The sequence below is a fragment of the Petaurus breviceps genome, unplaced genomic scaffold (assembly GCF_028583685.1).
Source record: "Petaurus breviceps papuanus isolate PSGF00001 unplaced genomic scaffold, PetGlider_PUasm1.0 37, whole genome shotgun sequence".
Taxonomy (NCBI): domain Eukaryota; kingdom Metazoa; phylum Chordata; class Mammalia; order Diprotodontia; family Petauridae; genus Petaurus; species Petaurus breviceps.
In genome coordinates, this window is record NW_027186296.1 from 6304995 (window position 1) to 6325481 (window position 20487).

The following is a 20487-nucleotide window of genomic DNA, read 5'->3' on the forward strand; positions in this document are numbered from 1 at the left end:
CCCCTAGATGACTAGGAAGCTGCATCAGTGAAACTGAGACCAATCTCTTCTCAGGGGTAACTTTGTCCAGAGCCTACCCCATATTGGCTGAAAGGGTGGAGAAGGTAGAGAAAGTCCAGAGCTTAGAGAGTATACAGTAGAGAGGAATAAAAACTTGTTTGGATTTGGTGTCCTCCTTAAAATGAAGGTTCTGGGAGGAATCACCAAATCAGAGGGAAAGGCTGAAAGGTTGAGGGGTATGAATTCCAGGGGTAGAGTGAGCTTCCAGAGTGAAGAGGTATTTTATTTATTTTTAATGGCATGATATATGTGAGAAGTGCAGCATGGAGAGAAATTAACTGCATGTATGACCTTGGACAAGTCTATTAACATATATTTGACTCAGTGTGCTCATTTATAAAATTTAAGTAGGCTGGATTAGATGAGTCTTCTCTTGCAAAGGATAAGAATGTCAGTGTGGGTGAATATGTGCAAATTTAGGGGCTTCTCCATCTGAAGTGTTCATATGCACTATTTTTGCCCAAACTGTGTAAGAGCCTTAAAAGCTCAAATTGGTCTGATCAACCACACTTGGACACACTGTACATTGACCCCAACATTGTGATGTCATTTTGGTCCTCTTCCAGTATAGAGGGTAACAATGAATTAATAATCTATAGCTATCTGTGTATCTATTTATCTTTCTATATAGCTCAGTGGGAGAGGGGAAAGAGACTTAAAAAGGCTGCAGGAAGAAGATGACATGAGCCAAGACTTGAAGGAAGCCAAGGAAGCAGATAGGTAGAAGTAAGGAGGGAAAGGATGCCAGGCATGGGGAACAATATGGGGAATAGCTAGTGAGAGGGCATGGCCTAAGGAGATAGAGTACAATGTGCTAGGAACAGAAAGTAGGAGAGTGTTGCTACATCATATAGTACTTGGGTGGGGAGATGAGTGATGAGCAAAAAGACTAGAAAAAGTAAAAAGAGGACAGGTTTTGAAAAGATTTAAAAGCCCTGAAGATCATTTTATCTTTGATCTTGAAGGTATTAGGAAGCCACTGGGGTTTAGAGAGTAGGGAGGTGACATGGTCAGATCTGTACAGTAGGGAAAAAGCATGAGGACTTGTAACAGAATGATGGCTGTGTAAATGGAAAGAAGAGGACATATACTTGCAATGTTACCAAATAGGTAAAAAAAAAGACTTCGCAACAAATTAGATTTGCAGGGTAAATGAGAGTGAGAAGCCTTACCTTGAGGAAAGCCTGAATCACTGGGAGGATGGTGGTGCTCTAAACAAGAATAGGGAAGTTGGGAAGAGGAAAGGGTTTTTGGGGAAGACAATGAATTCTGTTCTGCACATATTTAGTTTGAGACTTTATAGGACGCACAGTTTGAAATGTCCAAGGGATGTTTGGTGATGAAAAACTAGAGCTCAGCAGAGAGGTTTGGGCTGGATAAGTAGATCTGGGAATCAATCCTCTGCACAGAGATGAAAACTGAACTCATAAGGTTGATAAGATCATGAAGTGATCAACAAGTTAGTATAAAGAGAGGGGAAAAGAGAGGGCACTCTTGATTAATGGGCATGACCTAGATAAAGATTCAGTAAAGGAGAACATTTCAGGTAAGAGAAAAATGAGGAGAGAACAGTGCTGCAAAAACCTAGAGAGGAGAGGGTATGCAGGATTACAGAGTCGAAGGTTACTGAGGGCTCTAAGATGATAAGGACTAAGTAAAAGTCATTAGATTTGGAAATTAAGAGATAATTGATAACTTTGGTGAATAGTTTCCCCTGAAGAACCCACATCTCTTGATTTTTTTTTAGTACATTCCCTTTAATGCCATATGAAGATGCCTCTTATACTACTGCTCTGAGAAAGTATGTAGCTTCGTGTATTGTTCTTTGTTTCTTTGTCTGCTGTATTCTCATTTATCTTCCATGCTCTCTCCTCCCTTCTACCCCCAAACTACTTCTGTGTTCTTCATTTCTTCAACTTCCTTGACAGCAGAGGCAATTTGTAATAGTGGATAGAATGCTGGAGCTGAAGTCAAGATGGCAGGGTTTCAGATTTGGCCTCTGGCACTTACTAGCTATAAGACCTTGAGCAAAACCAAATCACTCAATTTCAAGGGACTTCAATTTCTTCATTTATAAAATTTGGGGCTTAGTCTAGATCAGAGGTTGGCAAACTATGTCCAATGGGCCAAATCCTTCCCATTGCCTGCTTCATGAACTAAGAAAAATTTAAAAAATTTTAAAATACAATAAAACTCTATTTAGAGATTTTAAATAAAATTTTATTTTTTTTTTATGTAGAAACCATTCTTAGCTCCTGGGCAGTACGAAAATTGGCAGAGATTTGTCCTGACAGTTTTTGTTTGCTGACTACTGCTCTAGATGGTCTTTAAGGATCCTTTCTGGTTCAACATTTATTCTTTGAACATGTGACCATTGCTTCTCATATGCTAATTTTTCCTCTTCTAGCCTTTTGCATCACCAACACTTCAAAACAGAGCCCTTCTTAAGTCACTCCGGAGGCCAATAGTGCATATATATTTTTTGTCCCCATGCTTCTGATTTTTTCCTTGTTCTTTCAGGTTCTTTCAGTGTCTGTGGTATCAACGGAGTCAATGGAGAGAGCAAACAACTCTGTGGTATCTGAGTTTGTGCTACTGGGACTGTCTACGTCTTGGGAGATGAAGATTCTTCTCTTTCTCTGTTTCTTTTCATTTTATGTGGGAATTATTCTGGGAAACTCCTTCATTGTGTTCACTGTGATTTTTGATTCTTATCTGCATTCCCCTATGTACTTTCTGTTAGCCAATCTCTCCCTCATTGACCTTGGTCTCTCTTCTACTACAGTCCCAAGGATGATCACTGACCTTTTTAGGGAATATAAAGTCATCTCCTTCCCAGGTTGCATGATACAGATATTCTTTATCCATGTCATGGGAGGAACTGAAATGGTGCTGCTCATAGCCATGGCCTATGACAGATACACAGCCATTTGTAAGCCTCTTCACTACCTGACTATTATGAACCATAAAAAATGCATTTGTTTCGTAGTGATTGCCTGGGTGATTGGGGTGATACATGCTGTATCTCAATTTGTTTTTGTTGTAAATTTGCCTTTCTGTGGCCCTAATAAGGTTGATGGCTTTTATTGTGACATCCCTAAGGTTGCAATACTTGCCTGCACAGATACCTCCTGGTTAGTGTATGTGGTCACTGCCAACAGTGGGCTTATCTCCATGGGCACTTTCTTTCTCTTAATCATGTCCTACATTTTCATTTTGGTTACTGTCAGACATCACTCTTCAGCTGGATTGTCCAAGGCTTTTTCCACTCTCTCAGCTCATATCACTGTGGTGTTCTTGTTCTTTGTCCCCTGCTTCTTTGTCTATGTGTGGCAAGTTCCCACTCTGTCACTGGATAAATTTTTGCTTATTCTAGTCTTTCTTGTCACTCCACTCTTGAATCCTGCCATATATACTTTGAGGAACAAGGACATGAAGTTGGCCATGAAAAGACTGACAAAGAAGATTGTGAGATCTAGGGAAGTCAGATGATGGACTTTGTTGAAGAAGATCAAAAGATGCTTTATGGTCATTTTGGCAGCCTTGAACTAATAGAAGATCACCCGGAACTTGGAAGTTCATTTGTATTCAGATTTCTGGTTATTTTTTTTTAAACCAGACCATTATCCCAATGTTGAAACAGGTGGGCTCAGGAAAGAGTCATTTGAATATTGCCTTATTGATTGAAAGGCACAGAAAGGTCTGCATGATTGTGGAATGACACATACAAAGCAAGTACTGATTGCCTTCTTTTTTAAATGAGTGTGACACCATTGGTCACTATGACAAATGCCTGTTATTTTTTCTGTTCAGCACTAGAGCATGTACTTTTGATCATGGGCTCAGCTCCATCTATCATATACACCACCCAACACCTGAGGGCACTCTGACACAACCACCAATGTCCCTATGCTTCATGCTATTCTATAGGTACCTGATGTATATATTTTGGCTTTGTCCCTTTCTTGGTGGCATTGTTTTCCTCTTAGTAGTCCAGGGATTGGTGTAAATAATCCATTTAGATCAATAGTTAATATTCTCCATCCTCCTGGCTCCTCTCGCTTCTTACACCATTGATTGTGTGACTTGTTAAATCAACTCTAATTCAAGAATACATTACCTGAGGACATTATATACCAGTAACAAAAGTAGGAACTTTACTGTATAGTGTATTTGATCCATGGACCCAGCAATCCAGCTGAATTAATGAATCATTCAATCAACAAGGAATAAATGATGAACGATAAAACATTTATTAACCACTGTTGGGCACTGTGCTAAGCACTGGTCCTGCGAATAGAAAGAAGATAGTCCTTGACTTCGAGGAGCTCACATTCTAATGGGGGAAGACAGTACATAAGAAGGGGAGTTAGTGTACACCTAGCAGCATGGTTTTGAAATGGAAGCTGGGAAGTGATATAGAAGGTTGTTTCCAGGCAAGGTAAGGTAAAAACCTACCCATAAGAGCTCAGGGTAGTTTAAGGGGCAGACTCTCATGTTCTTCTTGGAGGCAGATGAGAAGAATAAGAAGTATTTACTACATGCTTACTACATGCTGAACATTATGCTAAGGGAAAAAAACTAAAAAAAGCAAAAACCATTCCTGTCTCCAAGGACCTTACAGTCTAACATGGAGACAACATGCATATATCAACAGGTAGAAACATATAAAATAAATGGGAGTTCTAAGCTCAGAGGAGGAGACAATAACAGCTGGGTGGCTGGGCAAACCACATTTAGAATGTCAAGTCTGAGCTGAGTCTTGAAAGAAACCAGGGATTTTAAGGCAAGGCAATGAGCATTTATTGAGCGCTAACTATATGCTGGACATGGTACCAAGTCCTACAGATAGAAGTAAAAGCAAAAAGAAAAAGCAGTCTTTTCTCTCAAAGAGCTTATATTATTTTAGGAGAAGACAATTGCAGTTCTATTTCTTTTTGGGAGGTCAAAAAGGAGCTGAAAACTGCAGGGAGGGAGGAAAGAGTTCCTAAGCCTTCTGTAGAAGTCCATAATGTAAGAGCAGATCTGAGAAGGGAATGAAGGTGGATCAGCTTGGGCCCCCTCCAGAACATGAAAGACTTGGGAGGAACTCATCAGTGGAATGATGGGGCTGCCATGGCAGAGAACTAGTCCAGGGTGTGTGGGGTACAGAGACCCTAACCCAAATTGACTACTTGGAGACCTTTCAAAGTGAAGGTAGAAAGTTTTATTATAATTTCGCAAGAAGCCAGTGGTCCAGTCACTGGGAAAATCCAGGGAGAGGAGGTCACCCAACAGAAGCAGAAGCCAGGTTAAATAGACAAGGATTACCCACCCCTCCCAACATTTCCCTCCATGCAAAGCATTTGCTTTTGATTGGCTCTTGCGGTTACTTTTCCCTCATATGGCAGGTGAGGTGATAGTAGATGAACTAAGGATGAAGTAATTCCTATGAGGTAATTTCTACAGGGGAGGGGAGTGAGGATTGAGGGTGAGGTAATTTCTAGGAAATTGAAATTGAGGCCTAAGGCTTCAACTACTCTAGTAAATAGTCTCTGAGAAACCACATTGTATTCCTTTCCACACATTCCCTCCTCTTCTGTAATAAACTGTGGTTTCTCATTGGAAATTTCTCAACATTCTTTCACAGTCTCTCTCCTCAAACAATTGAAGCATATTTTTGCAGTATTTGTCCACATCATCCTTCCCTTCTGGTTCTTCCTTGGTGGCAGGCACAGTAGGTACTAGTTCCCAAACTTGTCCTTTTAAAACCATCAATCTTGGTTCCCGATCTTGTCCTTTTAAAACCATCAATCTAATTCCCTCCGTGGTCTTTGTTTCTAACCTGATCATTTTGGCAAGAGCAGTTTGTACTATATTAGTGACTAATTTGATCATACATGGGAGGCATACAGGAATCAAGATAATCCCACTAATAGCCACTAGTAGGAACCATAAAGCCTGTTTCCACCCACTGCCTCCAAACCAGGACCACCAAGATGTATTAAAAGGAGATTTCCAAATTTGTATGGGGACATGTTCTAACCTCTGTATGTCTTGTGTAATTTCCTTTTCTACAACTCCATTATTGTCGATTCTCATGCAGTAATTGGATAAGTTGAGCTTTCCACATACCCCTCCTTCCTCAGCTAAGAGATAATCCCATACCAGCCTGTGTTGTGATACAGCCTCTCCTGTCTGTGTGGCTTGGTCAGCTAGCAAATTCAAAGCCTTGGCTGCTTGGTTAGTAATGATTTCTATCACTGCTTGAAGTCTAATTATTCTATTCAATAAGTACACTGGAGTTCTGTAACCCCAACTGCCATCTTGAGCCCAAGTTGCTGGTCCATAGGTCTTACTGATTCTCTCAGGGGGCCATGAATCCCCCCATCCATTAGTGTCTCCGGACTGGGTGATGGAAGTGTCTATGCTTCTTTTAGACCTACTCAGGTTGTCATACAGTGGAATACTTAATTGACTTTCCATCTGGTCCAGGAGAAAGAAGAATTTTGGTCTAATTAGTCCAATATAACAACCCCCTGTCTAATTGGCCAGAAGGTGGGTGTAAGCTGTTAAGCCACAAACCCAGTAGTGCCCTCGTAAGTCCTAATATACAAGTAAAAGGAAAAAGAAAAGCAGTCTTTTCTCTCAAAGAGTTTATATTCTTTTAGGAGGGCTGATTGTTTATGCCAAAAGATATGGGAGCTATTTGGTGTGGTGGGGCAATATTGCATGTCCTGGTCTCCTAAGGGACTGCCCACATATCTTAATCTAGAGGTTGAAACATACTGACACCTCCATAATTGTCTAGACTTCTTCCAGATACAACTCTTAATGTATTTTTCAAAGTTTCTATTTGTCTTACTCCAAAAAGTGTCAAAGTTCCCAGACCGAGTAGCATTGCACCATCTCCAATGAAAGAATACCTCACTCTTTGTCCCTGTTACATTGTGTTCTTTACACCATGCTATTCTATAATCTCCAGAGCAGTTACTTCTTGGATTACCCCCTACCAGTATATATGTACATCCTTGTTCAGTCATTTCATTGGTACAGCATACCCACCTACAATTATTGCATTTGATGTGGGTACTGTTCCATCTCCCTCGGTAACTGGCACAATCATGAGTCTCATGCTCTATTTTTCTGTTATAGGAATATTCACAAGTACTGGCCCCCAACCATGTTCCTGGTCCTGTTTGATTTAGACAGTACTTTACAGAAATTACACTGCTAGTGTAATTACAAACTAGTGACCACTGATGTTCCTCTCAGTCCGGCCAGAACCCGGTACCATTATGTATTGTTAATTTATTACTCAGAATCCATGCTGGGGACAAAGGGACAGGAATCCAGGGCCATTGTTCTAGCCTCTCATGTCCCCCACATATCCAACAATTGGTTAGATTGAAAACATTAGCTATAGTTTGTATCAGGGTTTGTAAAGTATTTGCTTCCCACTGGGGATTGAGAACTGGCCTAGGAGAAAATAAGGGAAAGATAATTAGCAGAATCCAGCACCAGATTGACATTGTCTCCATGGCCCTGCTGGGTCACAGAGGGTAATATTGGGGCTCTGTTTTATTTGATGCAGGAGAGTAGTCCAGCAAAAGATCTTATCTAAGACTCAAAAAGTACAAGCCCAATTATAGTTCCCCAAATCAGTACACACACTACAATTTTACACAAGATATTCATCAAGCTTTTCTCTATGAACCCACCTCAGGTGGAAGCAAAGGTCATTTGTGGGTTCAGGATCTACTGTCTATTCCGCAGGAGAAGAAACTTGTCCTTTTACCCAAGTGTGATGAGTCCAGCCCCATTCTTGTGTCCTTACAGCAGTGTCTGATCTCAGGAGGACTTGGTAGGGTCCTTCCCAGGTTGGAGTCAATTTTTTTTCTTTCCAAGTTCGAATCAGGGTCCAGTCTCCAGGCTGATACTTGTGCACAGCGAATCTTAAAGGTGGGGTCTGAGCAATAAGTCCTTTTAATTGTAGTTCATGTAAATGCTTAACAAGTTGTAAAAAATATTTTCTAATAAATAAATCCTTGGTATCCAGTATAGGATCTACACCTTTTTCTCCTCTCCCTCTGAGACATGGATGCCCATATAACAACTCATAAGGTGATAATCCTACATCCCTTCGAGGTTTAGTCCTAATTCTTCGTAGGGCAAGGGGAAGACATTTGGTCCATGGCAACCCAGTTTCTAGGGTCAATTTAGTCAATTGTCGTTTTATTTCTTGATTCATTCTTTCTACCTTGCCTGAGGAGGGAGGGTGCCAAGGGCTGTGGAATTCCCAAGAGATCTTCAGATCCTCCATCAGACCCTAGAGAACTCTTGCTGTAAAATGGGTGCCCTGATCTGAATCAATGCATTCCACCATCCCATACCTAGGGATTATGTTTTCCAATAGAATTTTGCCCACCACTGGGGCAGTTGCCCAAGACAAGGGAAAAGCCTCAACCCATGAAGTCAGGTGGTCCACTATGACCAATAGGTATTTTAGGAGGCCTACTGGAGACAATTTGGCAAAGTCCACCTGTTTGCTCTGAAATGGTCTCAATCCTGGGGGCCTTCCTCCAGCCTGGACACGGTGCGAGGCAGCCTTATTTGTCCTTCAACAGATGAGGCATCCCTCCGCCAATTGTTGAGCCAATGTGTAGAGTCCAGGAGTTACAAAGGTAGTGAGCACAACATCACACAGGTTTTGGACATCCCAATGACTGCCTTGATGCAGATAACATAAGATTTGCCTCATACCTGCTTTGGTCAGTACCTCTCTGCCATCTGGAAGAAACCATCATCCCTTGTCATCTTCTGGGATGGGCAGAAGATGTCATCTTCTGGGCCTTTAATTTCTCCTCCTTGGTAAAGGACGGGGAAGGTGAATTGGGTGGCAGAGCAGGGATTCCATCATTCCACTTCTTACACCATTGATTGTGTGACTTGTTAAATCAACTCTAATTCAAGAATACATTACCTGAGGACATTATATACCAGTAACAAAAGGAGGAACTTTACTGTATAGTGTATTTGATCCATGGATCCAGCAACCTAGCTGAATCAATGAATCATTCAATCAACAAGGAATAAATGATCAACGATAAAACATTTATTAACCACTGTTGGACACTGTGCTAAGCACGGGTCCTGCGAATAGAAAGAAGATAGTCCTTGACTTCGAGGAGCTCACATCCTAATAGGGAAGACAGTACATAAGACGGGGAATTAGTGTACACTTAACAGCATGGTTTTGAAATGGAAGCTGGGAAGTGATATAGAAGGTTGGTTCCAGGCAAGGTAAGGTAAAAACCTACCCATGAGAGCTTAGGGTGGTTCAAGGGGTAGAATCCAATGTTCTTCTTGGAGGGGGATGAGAAGAATAAGAAGTATTTACTACATGCTGAACATTATGCCAAGGGCTGGGAAAAAAGAAAAAAGCAAAAACTATTCCTGTCTCCAAGGAGCTTACAATCTAACATGGAGACAACATGCATGTCAACAGGTAGAAACATACAAAGTAAATGGGAGTTCTAAGCTCAGAGGAGGAGGCAATAACAGCTGGGTGGCTGGGCAAACCACATTTAGAATGAGCTGAGTCTTGAAAGAAACCAGAGATTTTAAGGCAAGCAATGAGCATTTATTAAGCACTAACTATATGCTGGACATGGTACTAAGTCCTACAGATACAAGTAAAAGCAAAAAGAAAAGCAGTCTTTTCTCTCAAAGACATTACATTCTTTTAGGAGAAGACAACTGCAGTTCCATTTCTTTTTGGGAGGTCAAAAGGGAGCTGAAATCTGCAGGGAGGGAGGAAGGCGTTCCTAAGGCTTCTGTAGAAGTCCATAAGGTAAGAGAAGATCCAAGAAGGGAATGAAGGTGGATCAGCTTGGGCCCCCTCCAGAACATGAAAGGCTTGGAAGGAACTCATCAGTGGAAGGATGGGGCTGCCATGGCAGAGAACTAGTTCAGGGTAAGGACATCCTAGGTCCTGATGGAAGCTGCAGGTGAAACTGCAGTTGAGGCATGGTACTTAAATCCAGAAAGTCAAAAGCAGAGCTGAGAGGTTAGGTGGGGGATGGATATCATCCCATAGGGAATTGCCAGTGTAAAGGCAAAGGAATGAGACTTAGAGCATCACTTCTGAGGTATGAAAAGTAGGTCAGCAAATTGAAAGGGCTATGGGCAGCTATGTGGCACAGTAGATGTAGCACTGGGCCTGAAGTTTGGAAGACATCTTCTTGAGTTCAAATCTGGTCTCAGACACTTATTAGCCATGTGACCCACGGCAAGTCACTTAGCCCTGTTAGCCTCAGTTTCCTCATCTGCAAAATGAGCTAGAAAAGGAAATGGCAAATCACTCAGTATCTTTGTAAAAAACAAAACAAAACAAAACCCAAATGGGGTTACAAAGTGTTGGACACAATTGAAAATAACTCAACGAGAGCAAATGGAAATGATTATCAAATACATGAAAGAAAACAACTTTTAAGAAAGTTGGAAAGATTGAAGGGGTCAGACTGTTAAGAGCTTTGAATGCCAAAAAGAGGCATTTGTACCTGGTCCCAGAGACAATAGGGTGCTAGTGGAGTTTATTCCTTAATTTAAAAACCCTTTCTGGACTTGTCCATGTCTTTACTTCCAACTACCCCATCCAAGTGTAGGTCTGGGCACAAAATACTAGAAAGTATGAAAGGAAGTGACTTCACTGAAATTTCATTATTAGCCTTTAAAAGAACTTGGTGCAGGTTGGCTAGGTGGCACAGTGAGTAGAGCGCTGGCCCTGGAGTCAGGAGGACCTGAGTTCAGATTGGGCCTCAGACACTTAACACACACACACACACACACACACACACACACACACACTAGCCATGTGACCTCGGGCAAGTTACTTAACCCCAATTGCCCTCCAAAAAGCAAAAGAAAAACAACAAACTGTGCAGTTGGGAATAAGTTGTCTGATTTTTGTATTTTTATTTTTGTTCTCAGTTATTAAAAAAAGGATTGTAACTTTATTTCCTACCTTTCTACTTTGGAACATAGCAAAATTGTATCACTTGATCATTCTGACAATTTAACTTATACGAGATAGATACCTTATTTGTCATTGATTTTCCAGATTCCTATTTCATGTCTAATTAAAAAGTATTTTATTAAGAACATGTCATATTGAATAAAAGCCCGCAAGAAGAGATAGAAAGAGGCCAGACCCAGCGAGCCAGGGAGCGAGTAAACGTCTGCCCGACCACCCACCTCCCACCACCCACCACCAACCACCGACCGCGGACCCCGGCTCCTTGCGCCATGTCCAGCAGCTACAACGTCGTCGCCATGAGGAAGGTGGTGCAGCAGCTCTGGCTCGAGGCCGGGCTCCACCGCGTGAAGGTTTCTCAAGCTGCTGCTGATCTGAAACAATTTTGCCTCCAAAATGTCCAAAATGATCCCCTGCTGACTGGGGTATCTTCCAGTACTAATCCTTTCTGGCCTCAGAAAGCCTGTTCATTCCTGTAGCAAGATAATCTTAAGCTACTTGGGAAGGATCTCCGAATCCATCTTCATATGTGGATCTGTGACATGACTTGATGTTCTGTGATGTGAATTGTGACTATTCAAAGGGGAGAGAATTCTGAAGCCTGCACACAAGTTTAATCTATATGTGTGTAAACAATGTGCCAAGTTAATCATCCAAATTTCAACTTGTGTCAGACTTTCTCATCTACCTCTCCGAATTTTTATCCATTTCTGTTTTGTACACTGGCAAGAATACAATAAAGTATTCAGATGAAAAAAAAAAAAAGAAGAGATAGAAAGAGGAATACTATTTAAAATTACTACAGAAAATAAAATATTTTGGATTCTACTCTCCAATATATATGAAAGAACTATGCAGATACAACTACAAATAATAATTTATAAAAATAAAGATGGATATAAATTGTAAAAAAATTCCTTGAAGACAGGATGAGCAATATGATAAAAAGACAATATTGTTCTAAATAATTTTACTTATTCGATGCCATACCAATCTAACTAGCAAAGGATTATTTTATAGAACTAGAAAAATAATAATGAAATTCACATGGTGAAAAAAAGGTCAAGTCTTAAGAAAAAAAAATGGGAATAAAGGAGTCCTGAGTCCCAACTCTCAAACTATACTACAAAGCGGTTATTAAAATAATTTAGCACTGGTTAAGAAAGATAGATCAGTGGGGACAGATTAGGTATACAACACTCCGAAGCAAATACGTTCAATATCCCAATATTTAATAAACACAAATACTCCAGTTACTGGAATAAGGACCCATTATTTGACAAAAACTGTGGGGAAAATTTGATCTCATTTAATGGATCCTGTTAAGTAAAGGGGAGGGGAAAGAATTAAAAAGATCCCTTCTTATCCATCCTCAAATATCCTACTTCACTCTCTCAGTTAAGAAGCTTGGCTCATTTCACAGAAAACTGAGGACATTCAGAGAAAACTCCTTATCTTTTACTTAACTCACATCACTCAGATGCCTTCTACATTGATTCTTTCTTCACTTATGAGCAAGAGATACTGTTCTTTCTTATCTCCATCAGATTTCCCCTCTTATCTTCATTCTTTCACTAATCTTCAATTTCTCCTTGTCTTCTGGCTGCTTCCCTGCTGCCAAACATGGCCAAATCTCCCTAATTCTACAATTTGCCACCCTCCCAACCCCCATTTGGGGGAGGATTGAGAGAGTAGAATGAAAGAGAAAGTGAAAGAGAGAGAGAGAGACAGAGAGAGAGAAAGAGAGAGAGAGAGACAGAGAGAGAGAGAGACAGAGAGAGAGAGAGAGAGACAGAGAGAGAGACAGAGAGAGAGAGACAGAGACAGAGACAGAGAGACACAGAGAGAGAGACAGAGAGACAGAGAGAGAGAGAGACAGAGACAGACAGAGAGAGAGAGAGAAACAGAGACAGAGACAGAGAGACAGAGACAGGGAGATACTGGCAGAAAATTCTAGTATACATTACTCCTGTCACACTGCTCTTCTGACTTTATAAAGGTAACAAGTTTATAGCCAACTCAAATTCTCCTTCATCTGAAAGCAGCAAAGAACACAGGCAACAAATGGAGGCCTTCTGTATTCACCTGCTATAGGTTGGCCTAAGTGGGAAGGTTCCAAGGCATTTGCCCCCATGAAGAGATTTACAGCATGTCTTCCTCCAATCCTAGCCAGGAGAGGGAAACTTGAGTCTCCTCACTCTTTCCCTTCCCCTCCCTCTGACATTAGCCCCTCCCCTCCCCTCTCCCACAGCTTTTTGTATGAATTCTCAGATCCTTCTCAGCAGGTAATTGATGGAAGTGAACCTAATAGCTATAGAATTCCTGCACATGCTCAGAAGAATTGTGTCAAACTAAGGCATGCTCAAGTTCATGAAAGATCTCTTTTTGGTCAGTCTGTTTCACTGTCTTCCTCTCGTTTAAAGAATTTTTCCGTCCTTGGGAAATGGCCAAGGTCTATTTTGAACAGAGTATCTGTGTCTCCAATTCAGAACTGTCCTTGATGGTTTTGTCCTTTCACTTGCTTCCCCAGCTTTGTTACTTGCCTCCCATCTCGAATGGACCAGTGGTTCTCATTCCCTTTTTTAAAATGCAGAGATTTTTCAGAATACTCTTAACACCAGTCCTTGCTTGGTGATGTCAGGACTTCGTGGCTATTTAGAAAATGTAGTCAAGAGAATTCCTCTCAATGCACAATAGTTTCTTATTCCTAAGCGTTGTGAGGAATCAAGTCCTGTGGTGATTTCTCCTTGTTCACATTCAGTACATAAAGAAAATAATTTTTATTTTGCAATACTTTGAAGTTATTATGAGGATAAAATGAGATAATATATGTTACTACAATTTGAAATCTATAAGATACTGCACTTTTCTCAGTCAGGATTCCTTACATCTAGGAGTCTTATGAAATGGGAAGAATGGCAACTATTCTCAGCTAAGGAAAATAGGGAGGAATTCAAGGAAAGGGCAGGGAGGAGAGCTGAATCTGGGCAGGGTGATCCATGCTTAGGAAGGACTAGATCCAGTTCCCTGGAATATGAACTTTATATTTTGTGCCTTTATTCAAAGCAACAAATGATTTCTCCTATGTTCCCTTTCTCTTTGGATCTCAAATAAAAATGGGACATTTCTAGGGTTACTTCAAGTGTAAAGAATGTTTAAAGTGGCCCTCTCTGTTATTCACAAATGTTTCAATCATAGAACTGTCCAACTAAGTCTGAATAGTTTTGAAAATCTTCAAAATCACCATTTATTTAGTCCTTATGGTTTACACAATACCATATCATATATGCTTGTGAATCCAAAGTTTATATATGAGATAATGATTCCTAATGTTATGGAACCTAAAGTCTACTAGGAATTTTTTTTTTCATTTTAAGTTTTATTACTTTCTTTACACATTGATCTGGAGTTTTCTACTACCTAGTAGCTACTACTATTTTCTACTACCAAGAACTCAGTTCTTTCTCTTCTTTCTTTTTTACAAGTCTCAAATTCCAAATCACATTTTTAGTTTCTTACCTGTCACCATAAGGAAGACATTAGATCTATAGTTCTCAGGGACACAGATTATCCTTCCCTAAATTCTAAAGTGAGGAAGTAGGGCTAGACATTTCTAGGGAATTGTTTCTAAAAGCATTTAGGAGGCTGATTTGTTTATTGTTAATAGCAGTTAAATGATGTGCTAGGATTTAATGAATCTGACACATTCACACAGATGTGTATCAGAAAATAGAAAAGGATTTAGATTTTTTATTTAAAGCATATAGACTTCTTTTATTCTTTTTTTTAAGTTCCAAATTCTTTCTCCTCCTCCCTCTATCTCTGAATGAGAAGGCAAGGAAAACAAAACCTATATATATATATATAAACATATATATATATTTATGCAATACTCATTTCTGCATTAACTGTGTTCTGGGAAAAAAGCAAGAAAAAAGGAAGAGAAAAAATATGCTTCAATTTGCAACCTGAGTCCATCAGTTCTCTGTCTAGAGGGAGGTAACATGTTTAGTCACAAGTCCTTTGGAATTGTTGTGAGTCACTTTATTGTCCAGAGTTACTAAATCTTTCAAAATTGATTATCTTTACCATATTGCTGTTATTATATAGATTGTTCTCCTGGTTCTTTCTCACTTAATTTTGTATCAGTTCATAAAGCTCTTCCCAGGTTTTCTCAGAAAGTTTTATTAAGTAATTCTTGCTGACTTGGTGACACAGAGGCATCACCACACAAACTTTTGATATGTGTAAAAGAGTTGGGCAGCTTTTAGCACAGTCTGGTGCAAAGAATATCACCAAGGATACATACAACTTGTAAAAGGGGGAAATAGAGGTATATTGGTAGGAATAAGATTCCTGAAGCCAGTGATTCCACATATGTTTTTCATCTCTCTCTTAATTACAAATAGTTTTGAAACCACAGACTATCAGCTTGGCCTATAGCAAAACACCAACTCAGTGATTTACTCTTCTTGCTTTTATATGCTATATCAGAGTGGAAGAAGAACTTGACTCCTTTATAAAGCATATGCTACTACCTTCCTGTCCCACAAGTCAACCACCTTGCTTCCCTAACTTGATGTTTACTTACATGGTAGTTACTTCCTTACTTAGATCTTGGTTACACTGGCACTGACTTTTATTTAAATTCTTCTTTTTTACCGCAAGGCAGTATTTATCTGTCAATTCTGTGGATACTTTTTTTTTCACCATCTCTATCATTCCGAAAAGGTTTATGCTTCTGTAGCATTATTTTACATAAACCAGAACCTTATATTCTCCAGTACATTAGAAATAGTTCTCTGCATCTCCTCTACCCTCTCTCTCTTATTGTGCCAGATAAATTTTTCAAGTCTTTATCCTTAGGGAAATGCAGTGTGCCTCTAAAACACAACTACCAGGGTAAAGCCAATCATGAGTTGGATCTCAGTAGCATAGACCACAAACATTCAGGAAATTAACTATTTTCCTTAGTGGGGAAGAACTTTATGTAGTTCATTATCTTGAAAAGTGATTATAGGAGGTACAGTTAAATACCCTGACTTTCTCTGAGGCCTGATCCTGTCTCATATCCTGTGTCAGAACTGGTATGTAAGTAAGATTATTTTAAATTCTATCATAGCATTTCATAGATGTTCTTTTTGTCATTACAGCTGCATTTCAATTTATGCCTCTCATTTTCCCTCATCTTTCCTTGGTATGTTTCTGTATCTATTCCATTTGAGATCTACTATCATTTTACTGCATCATGACTTGGAAAATCAGACTCTTCCCAATGACCATAAAGTTAGATGAATATTAAATCACATGTTCAACTCCTATCCAAAGCATCACCAACAAATGTCCATACAGTCTCAAATTTTCCACTTCCAGTGCTAGGGAACTCAACACTCCTGGAGGCAACTCAATTAATTTCACTAACATTATTTTAAATTCCAACTATGAGTAAGGGTCCTGTGCTATCACTCTGGACACAAAGACTACCATAGAGCAATAGGCAAGCATTAAAGATGTTTGAACAGGAGTGTAATAGAGTCAATTCTGTTTTAGGAATAATAATTTGGTAGCAATGTGGAAGATGGAAGAGGAAAGAGACTGGATGCAGAGAGACCAATTAGGAACTGAGTGCAATAGTGAGAAATAATCTGGGATTGAGCCCGGGCAGAGGCTATGGGAGTGGAGAGAAGGGAATAGATGCAAAAGTTGTTATGAAGATGCTATGAAGGAGCAAGAACATTTGGCAACTGACTGGGTATAGGAAAGAAAGGACAGAAGAAGAATAAAAGATAGAGCCGAGGTTGCAGACCTGGGTGACTGGTAGCATGATGGTGCCCTCCACAGACATTGGGAAGTTTGAAGGAGAGATAGATTTTTGGGAAAATACAGGTAAGTTCTGTTTTGGGTATGGTGAGCTTGACATGCCTATAAGAAATTTAACTGAAGATATCTATCAAGCACTTTGTAATATAGGAATGGAGTTCAGGAAAGGAATTCGAGATAGAAATATTGGTTTGAATAGCAGTATTAATCTTAAGGAGGATTTTCTTTATGTTGAACAAATTCATGCCTCTGTAACATCTACCTGATGAATTTATATCAAAAAGAAAAAAAATTTCTGAGGCTTTTTACTTCTGGGAAAAATGATTTAAGAGCAAGGCCAGAAAGTTACCACTAAATCAGATCAACTAATCCCTCAGTGATTACTGATAGTTACATGGGTTTACAAAGCTAATCTTTATAACAACGAAAAAAGGAAATATATTCATCAGGCTGATTCATAGGATTTACAGAGTACTTATATTTGTAATATTCGACTGTTGGGCCTGTCACGGGTGAAACAGGATGTTTTTAGAGTGGGATAACTGCTAGATTCAATATTTCATTGGCTTAGAACTCTTGTCTATCATTCTGTAAATTTTTTTGAGAAGTCTCCTTCCATAATCCTTCAAGGATTTATGCTCTGGGTCTAAGATGCTCACTGAAAAAGAACTAACTTATTAAAAGAGGAACTTGTGGTGAGCTGAGTCAACTCCCCACCCTCCAAGAGCTTGAAAAAAGGCAGTCTGACCTTTAGTAAAGAGTCTAAGTTTATCTAAGTTTAATTCCATTATTATATTATTTTATTTCTATAAAGATATATTTCCTAGTCCAACTTATCTACTATTGATTTTTCTAAAATTATTTTATTCTTAATTTGTGAAATAAAACAAGCACTTCCATAATATAGTAGAAAAAATTATGATTGCACATGAAATTGCAAATCTATTATGTACAACTTGCTATTCGTTTTAAATATGCAATAAAATTAAGAGATAACCTTTTTTTTCCTTTTTTGTTTCTTCCCTTCCTTCCCCTGCTTCCCGCAAAGCTGGCTACTATGAGACACAAGTATGTATATATGTAAAATCAATCTATATATACTTCTATTTATCAGTTCTTTCTCTGGAGGTAAATAGCATCTTTCTTCATAGATTCTTTGTACTTAATTTGGGTATCTATAATAGTCAAAATGACACCCACTCAAAGTTGTTCTTAAAATAATATTCTGTTATTATATACAATGATCTCTTGGTTCTGCTCATTTCATCCTTCATTATTTCATGCAAGTCTATTCATGTTTTTCAAAAATCAATGTACTAATCATTTCTTACAGCATAGTATCATTCCATTATGATCAATACCACAACCTATTCAGTCACTCCCCAATTGATGGGCATCTCTGCAGTATCCAGTTCTTTGCTACCACAAAGAGAGCTGCTATAAATCTTTTAGAACATATAGGTTGTTTTCCTTTTTCCCTAGTCATCTTTGAAAATAGACCTAATGCTAATGTTGCTGGGTCAAAGGGTAGTACCAGGGGTGGGGAGCCTGTGGCCTCTAGGCCACATGTGGCCTTCTGGGTCCCTGGGTGCCACCTTTTGACTAAGTCTAAGTTTTACAGAACAAATTAATTTTTTGTTTAAAGAGATTTGTTCTGTGAAGTTTGGATTCAGTCAAAGGGCTGACCTTGAGGACCTAGAGAACCACATGTGGCCTCATGGCTATAGGTTCCTTGCCCCAGTAGGTAGTTTAATAACTCTTCAGGCATAATTCCAGATCACTCTCCAAGATGGTGTAATCAGTTCACAGTTCCACCAACTATATTACTAAAAGTATATTAAATCTTGTTAAAATATTAATTTTTTAAATCTATAGGTAATTTAGGCTTAAATGAATATTTATGATGGCTTAGCTCTTCTTAAGCAAAGGAAACAATCTTTCAAACTAAGATGAATCAAAGTAATCAACATTAACACCTTTTTCATATCCATAAGTCCTAGTCCTACCTTCCGCAGTGAAGCTGGTATAATCCCTGTCTCACATAATAACCCTACAAATATTTTAAGACTATTAAGTCTTATCTTTGCTGAGCTAAATATCTCAAGTTTCCTCAATCCCCTCATTCCCTGGTTGCCATCCATAAGAGGCAGTCTATCTGATTAATGTCTGTTCTGAAAATGATTCAGTTAGAACTGTACCCGATACATAAGATGAGATTTAACTACATCAAACCCAAGTATGACTTAGGTCACTTAGCTTATTTTGAATATTTCCACCTTTGGTGGATTGATATTTTAGTCTTATTCTTTATATCTCTCAGCTATTTTCGTACTCTCTCTGATTTTTATTTATTTATTTATTTTTTGCTTTTTGGAGGGGGGAAGATAAGGTAATTGGGGTTAAGTGACTTGCCCAAGGTCAAATGGCTAGTTTTTATGTTAACTGTCTGAGGTTGGATTTGAACTCAGGTCCTCCTGACTCCAGGGCCAGTGCTTTATTCACTGCCAACACCTTGTACTCTGTAAGTTCAAGTTTCTCATATGGCAAATCGAATGACTGAGTGTTTTTGCCATTCCTACCTCTATTAGTCCTTGGAAAATTTTATGAGAAGCAGGTTTGTTCTGCTTTGGGCAGGGACCAGGAGAATCTCCAGCTGGGTCACTGTAATTATACAAGGCTGTTTTGTTATTCTTGTTCTTTCCATTTTGTCTTACTCCCTCCTGCTTCTTATTTCTTTAATCCTGGAAACCTACAATGTTTACCTCCTCAGCTACATTCTTGTTCATCTGCATGATTAATGGTGGCATCCAGCATCTGTTTGTTGGTATGCCTCCAGAGGTAGAGGAAAAGTGATGAGCAGCTTTTAAGGATCAATGACAATAGGTGAGCAGGAAGGAATATTGGCCAATTCTGAAAGGGAAGTTCCTTAAAGTGGACTTAGGAGAAAGGGGGATAGAAAGGGTGAGTGAAAGAAGACAGACATAAGAATCCAGTTCTATAGATATCAGGTCCTTCCTGAAGGGAGGAACCATTGTGTAAAGTTCACTTGTCTTCCATTTAGAAAATCTGATTTTGTGTTTTGAGTGTGTGACCTTGGGCAAGTTACTTAGAAATTAAAACTGAATTTCTCTTTAAAAAATGAGAATAATAATACTGCATACCCCAAAGGATTTTGGAAAAGTGCTTCATAAATTGCAATGTGATAGGTAAGTGCAAATACACTATTATTGTTATCTTAGATTGTTGTCATCTAAATTCTGGGGCACACACCAGATTTATATTAATAGAATCATAGATATGGAGTTGAAATGGACCTTGGACAACATGTAGTACAAGGCTCCCATTTTACAAGTGTGGGGAATGTGGCACAAAGTGTAATGTGGCAACAATTTGCTAAGACTACAGACACGAGTTGAAAAGCTAGATTAGAGCCAACTTTATCAAAGCTGATGGCTCTTCACACCTATGAGAAGGGGCAGCTTCATTAGATACTCTTACTTTCACAGAAAATGATAATATTCCGTTGTAAAAGAAGGCTAGATTGAAAATTAAGAGACTGGGGTTCTAGTGGTGGAAGACAGACCCAAGTCCTA

General features: G+C 39.2%; 1 protein-coding gene and 1 pseudogene across 1 annotated transcript; both read left to right on the forward strand.

Moving 5' to 3' along the window:
* The first annotated feature begins 2595 nt into the window (after positions 1–2595).
* LOC138168402 (olfactory receptor 4F6-like) lies at positions 2596–3825 on the forward strand. The gene has a single exon (XM_069097430.1). It carries the CDS (start codon positions 2614–2616, stop codon positions 3550–3552), a length of 939 nt encoding a protein of 312 aa, XP_068953531.1. The 5' UTR covers positions 2596–2613; the 3' UTR covers positions 3553–3825.
* Positions 3826–11250: 7425 nt separating this feature from the next.
* Positions 11251–11853, forward strand: LOC138168403 (guanine nucleotide-binding protein G(I)/G(S)/G(O) subunit gamma-5 pseudogene; annotated as a pseudogene).
* Positions 11854–20487: the final 8634 nt, after the last annotated feature.